General features: G+C 32.7%; 1 protein-coding gene across 1 annotated transcript; it reads left to right on the top strand.

Moving 5' to 3' along the window:
- Positions 1-3,803: 3,803 nt before the first annotated feature.
- On the top strand, positions 3,804-5,071 carry LOC129961541 (spidroin-1-like; the record flags this gene model as incomplete). Its single annotated transcript, XM_056075011.1, has 1 exon — positions 3,804-5,071. A coding segment is annotated over exon 1 (1,254 nt), but the record flags the coding sequence as incomplete, so codon positions are not given.
- Positions 5,072-5,074: the final 3 nt, after the last annotated feature.

Below are 5,074 nucleotides of genomic sequence, written 5' to 3'. Positions count from 1 at the left end.
TTAATGAATTATCTACTCCAACTGAACTAATTTTTGCTGTTTATTTCCACTATATTAAAATAAAACTTGTTTTTTTTATATGTAGGAACATTTGAAACTCGTTAAAAATGTGAAATAAATTATTTAAATTCATAAATTTGCTTACTAAACTGAAAACGAATTAAATATCTGTAAAATATAATATAAACTTTCATTTGTTTAATGATATAATTCTTTAATTTTAAAATTGCTATAAAATAATTCGGTATTTTTAAATAAGCCAAAAGTGCCTTTTTTCTGAACTTTTAATTGTATTCACGAAATAAAAACTTAGTAAGAATTTTTTAAATATAATATTTTAAACTTCTAATTACTAAGCGTTCAAGTTTCATTTATTTTTTTTTATTCCTATTTTTGCTTCTTACACATCAAAATTACAATGTTTCATTTTCGTAAGATTCTAATGTAAGTTAACAATTTTTTTAAAAAAAACTTCAAATATGCTTTGTTAAATAAGCATAAACATTAAAATTATGCAGTAAAATCTTGTTTAAGCGCCATTTTTTAGTAATTATAAGAATTTAAATTCATATTTAGTTACTAGATGGCGCCATTATTTATACTAACTACAAATGAATGACTCGTGACTGTTAAAGATGGAAAAATTTAATCGAAAGAATACCATTTGTATTAAGATTAATGAATTATCTACCTCAATTTGATGAATTATCTAATTCAATTTTTGCTGTTTAATTTCATCTTGTTAAAATATAGTCGTAATTTTTTTGCGCAGAAATATCTGTAATTCGTAAAAATATGAAATAAATTATTTATCAATAAATTTGCTTAAACAAATTTAAATATCTAATATAAAGTGTAATATAAACGCTTATTAGTTTAATTATATTATTTTTAAATTTTAAAATTGGTATAAAATTTTTTTATGAGTAAATACATGATACAATTTTAATTAACTTAAAGCAGATTAGTTGCATATATATATATATATTTGCCAAAAGTGCCTTTTATATATATTATATGCATTTTATATATATGTATAAAATGTAAAACAAACCTCTCTTCGGTCTAATGACATTATTTTTAGATTTTAAAGATGCCCCATAGTTTTCACTAAATTAAAAGTAAATCCTATCTGAGTTTTAAAAAACATTCATAAAATATCTACTGATAATAAAGATAAGTGTGTGTGCGTTCATCTGCGTATGTGTGTGCGTGTGTGTTGACTTTCATCAGGTCAGATCGTTTGACTTTGAGGTATTAAATCTGACAAATATTTTCTTTGGAGAAAGGAAATATATACCTCGGAGTGATTTTTTTTTTAATTTTAAGAAGAATTTTAATTAAAATTGAAGCGAAATTTAGGCCCCTCTTCCGCGATAACTTCCGAAACTATTGCAGTACAAAAATGATTTTTATATCATTTAAAATTTTAAAAAATATATCCTTTTAATGATATTAATCTATAATCTATAAGTAAAATTTCTATTTTTAAATAATATTATAAAAATATTTTAAGCATATTTTCCGAGAATTTATATTTCACATAAAGTATAAAATTTAATTAGCTCGAACATGTTACATGTGTTTGCAAAAAATGAACATTTATCAACCTATTACTATCATGTTGAGAAAGCGCAAATTAAAAGATTATGTTAATTTATACTGTAAATGAAATCTAGAAAGCTGTAATTTTCAGCATATGTCTGTAAGAAATAAAATAAACATGAAACATGATATTTTCTAGAAAGATAGGTGCAAAAAAAAACGAACTGTGATTGATCTCTTGAAATATCTGCATTGTTAATTCAATATTTCTGTAGTATTTAAGACAAGGGTGCGGCAGAAAAACCCGGACAAACAAATTTTAATATAACTTGATTAAAAATAAGTAAGTTAACAAAATATAACAAATAATAATAAGATTAAACATTTACTGATAAATAAATTTAATTGGTTTCATAGTGACCGGCGTTTTCAGTGATGCAGAGGCGCAAAAGCATATTGAAATTTTCAGCAATGGGCAGAAAGTCTTCTTCCTTTAATCTATCTATTAAACTATCTCACATACTCTGTAATAAACGTAAATTTGTATTTTATTGTAAATTGTATTGTAAATTTGTATTTTCCCCCAACTTATTGAAACGAAAATTTGGCAAAAAAACTACAGTTTCAATCACTCGATTCCATACTAAAATTAATATATTTAAGTCATTGCGGTTTTCAGTTATCGACTGACTTCTTCTGCAAGTACAGACTGACTCGTGCTTAATCACTTGTTGGATTTACCCAATATTTGAAAGGTTTCTAAAATATAGATGTTAAATATAAATACCAAATTTTACCTATCTAGCTCTCTTCGTTTTTAGTTATCGTGATAATTTATATTCGAACAGTCGGGCAGACACACGTTCTATTAATCGATGTTGCGAAAAATGTGATGGAAATAAGCAAATTTGGTGTAAAGACCATGTACCAAATTTCATCAAAGTAAAGGGGGGGTTTCAGTTATCGTTATCACACACAGATAGACAGACAAACATTTTCTAAAAATGCGTCTTTTGAACTCAAGAAGTTGTAAACGTAGAGAAAGATTCATGAAAATCTCAAGTTCGCATTTTTTGAGGATTTTGATATTTTCTGTAAACATCCGAAACGGGAAAGTAAAAAAATAAAATAAAAATGTATAGTTTTTACCTAGTTAAAAAATAATATCATATTATAAAGATGTCCGAAATGATAGACAATCATGTTTAAAACATTAACATAATTAAATTTAAATATTATTAATTTTAATTCCCAGCTAATTCATACGTAGATTATTATAGACAAGAAACAGCAATTACAAAGGAACGTATGGAAAAAGCAACATAAAGAAGCGATAAAGAATTACATTATATAAATTTTTATGAATAACTAAAATTATTCATTAGTTGTACGCATACTACAGAAAATAAAAAATTAAGAAGTATTCTTTTACTTTCGTATACGCCAAAAATATTTTACGATTTCTAAACTTATATCCTATAATAAATCAAAAATATGACTAAATGACAAAAAAATGGCTATCAATCATCTACTTCTTTATTTTGAGACAAAACGCAATTATCTATAACGATTAACGGTCTATTTATTACAGTGCCTAAAATTGTGAAACATCAAAATCAGCTGACATATACGAAATATTTCTTGTTAAATATATTTTGAATATAACATGCACACAAAAAATGATTTAAAAGAAACAAATCAAATTTGTAATAAATGATGCACAAACAGCATTTCAATAAGTTCCAAAAAGTTTCATCAAAATCAAATTTTGCAGAAGAATATATAACTAATGAAAATCTATTTAGGTTTTATGTAGAGTTTAGAAGTAGAATATATAAAGGTAGTTAATTCTATTTTATTTTATAGCTCTAATTTCATATTCCTAAAATCCATCAGTGATTAGGTTTATGATTCTTATTACATTCGAAAAAATATTTCAGATAATTATGAAATTAATAAAATACAGTATCAAGTATACCGAGATAGGATATAATAACGAAAATTCATTAGTATTCAAAACTAAAAAATGCACTCTCTTTCAGCAATGACATAGTTGCATGCAAGATAAACCCAAAAAGAAAACTATCTACGCAGTTCAGGTGACGCAAATCATTTTCATACACAAATAAGCGTCAGAGATAGAGACTGGAACAGAAATGTTGACTCAACTGACGAATCACAAAATTCCACTGGATTTCATCACGAAATCGGAAGTATAAAAGATGACAAGAAACACTGAAAAATCATTCGGTGGAAAAGAACCACAAACAAAATGATTTGGACAGTTCGATTTTCACTATCGTTACTCGTAGTGATCTGGTCTCAGAGCATATACGCTCTCGGTCAGTCACCATGGCAAAGCGCAAGCATGGCCGAAAGCTTCATGACTTACTTTTCTGCTGCTTTAGGACAATCAGGAGCATTTACAAATGAACAGATGGATGATATAGATACGATTGCCTCATCTATAAAAATGGGTGTAGATAAAATGGAAAGAAGCGGAAAGACTTCCCAAAACAAACTGCAGGCAATGAACATGGCCTTCGCATCAGCAGTGGCAGACATAGCCATAGCAGAAGGAGGAGGACAGAGCGCTCAAATAAAAACTAATGCTATAGCCGACGCATTAGCATCTGCATTCCTTCAGACGACTGGTGAAGTTAACAACCAGTTCATAAATGAAATAAGAGGCTTAATTTCTATGTTCGCTCAGGCAAATAGCATATCCTCGTCATCAGCATCGGCTAGCGCATCAGCCGCAGCTGCCGCTAGTGGATCTGGCGGTGCTGGGCAAGGATTTAGAGCCGGATTAGGAGGTGCAGGAGGAGCTGGAGCAGCCAGTGCCGCTGCAACCGCTGGCGGTCAAGGAGGACGAGGCGGATTTGGCGGATTAGGTTCTCAAGGAGCAGGTGGTGCCGGTCAAGGAGGATCTAGTGCCGCGGCTGCTGCAGCTGTAGCCGGTGGGGATGGCGGTGCAGGACGAGGAGGTTTTGGGGGTGGACTAGGTTTTGGAGCCGGTTTAGGAGGTGCAGGTGGAGCTGGAGCAGCCAGTGCCGCTGCAGCCGCTGGCGGTCAAGGAGGACGAGGCGGATTTCGCGGATTAGGTTCTCAAGGAGCAGGTGGTGCCGATCAAGGAGGAGCAGGAGCCGCAGCTGCTGCAGCTGCAGCCGGTGGAGATGGCGGTTCTGGATTAGGAGGCTATGGGGCGGGACGAGGATATGGAGCCGGTTTAGGAGGTGCAGGTGGAGCTGGAGCAGCCAGTGCCGCAGCAGCCGCTGGCGGTCAAGGAGGACGAGGCGGATTTGGCGGATTAGGTTCTGAAGGAGCAGGTGGTGCCGGTCAAGGAGGATCGGGAGCCGCAGCCGCTGCTGCTGCAGCTGGTGGAGATGGCGGTTCTGGATTAGGAGGCTATGGGGCGGGACGAGGATATGGAGCCGGTTTAGGAGGTGCAGGTGGAGCTGGAGCAGCCAGTGCCGCTGCAGCCGCTGGCGGTCAAGGAGGACGAGGCGGATTTGGCGGATTAGGTTCT

Source organism: Argiope bruennichi, unplaced genomic scaffold, assembly GCF_947563725.1.
Source record: "Argiope bruennichi unplaced genomic scaffold, qqArgBrue1.1 scaffold_33, whole genome shotgun sequence".
Taxonomy (NCBI): domain Eukaryota; kingdom Metazoa; phylum Arthropoda; class Arachnida; order Araneae; family Araneidae; genus Argiope; species Argiope bruennichi.
Note: the sequence above shows the minus strand (reverse complement) of the source record. Positions and strands in the feature narration are given on the sequence as shown.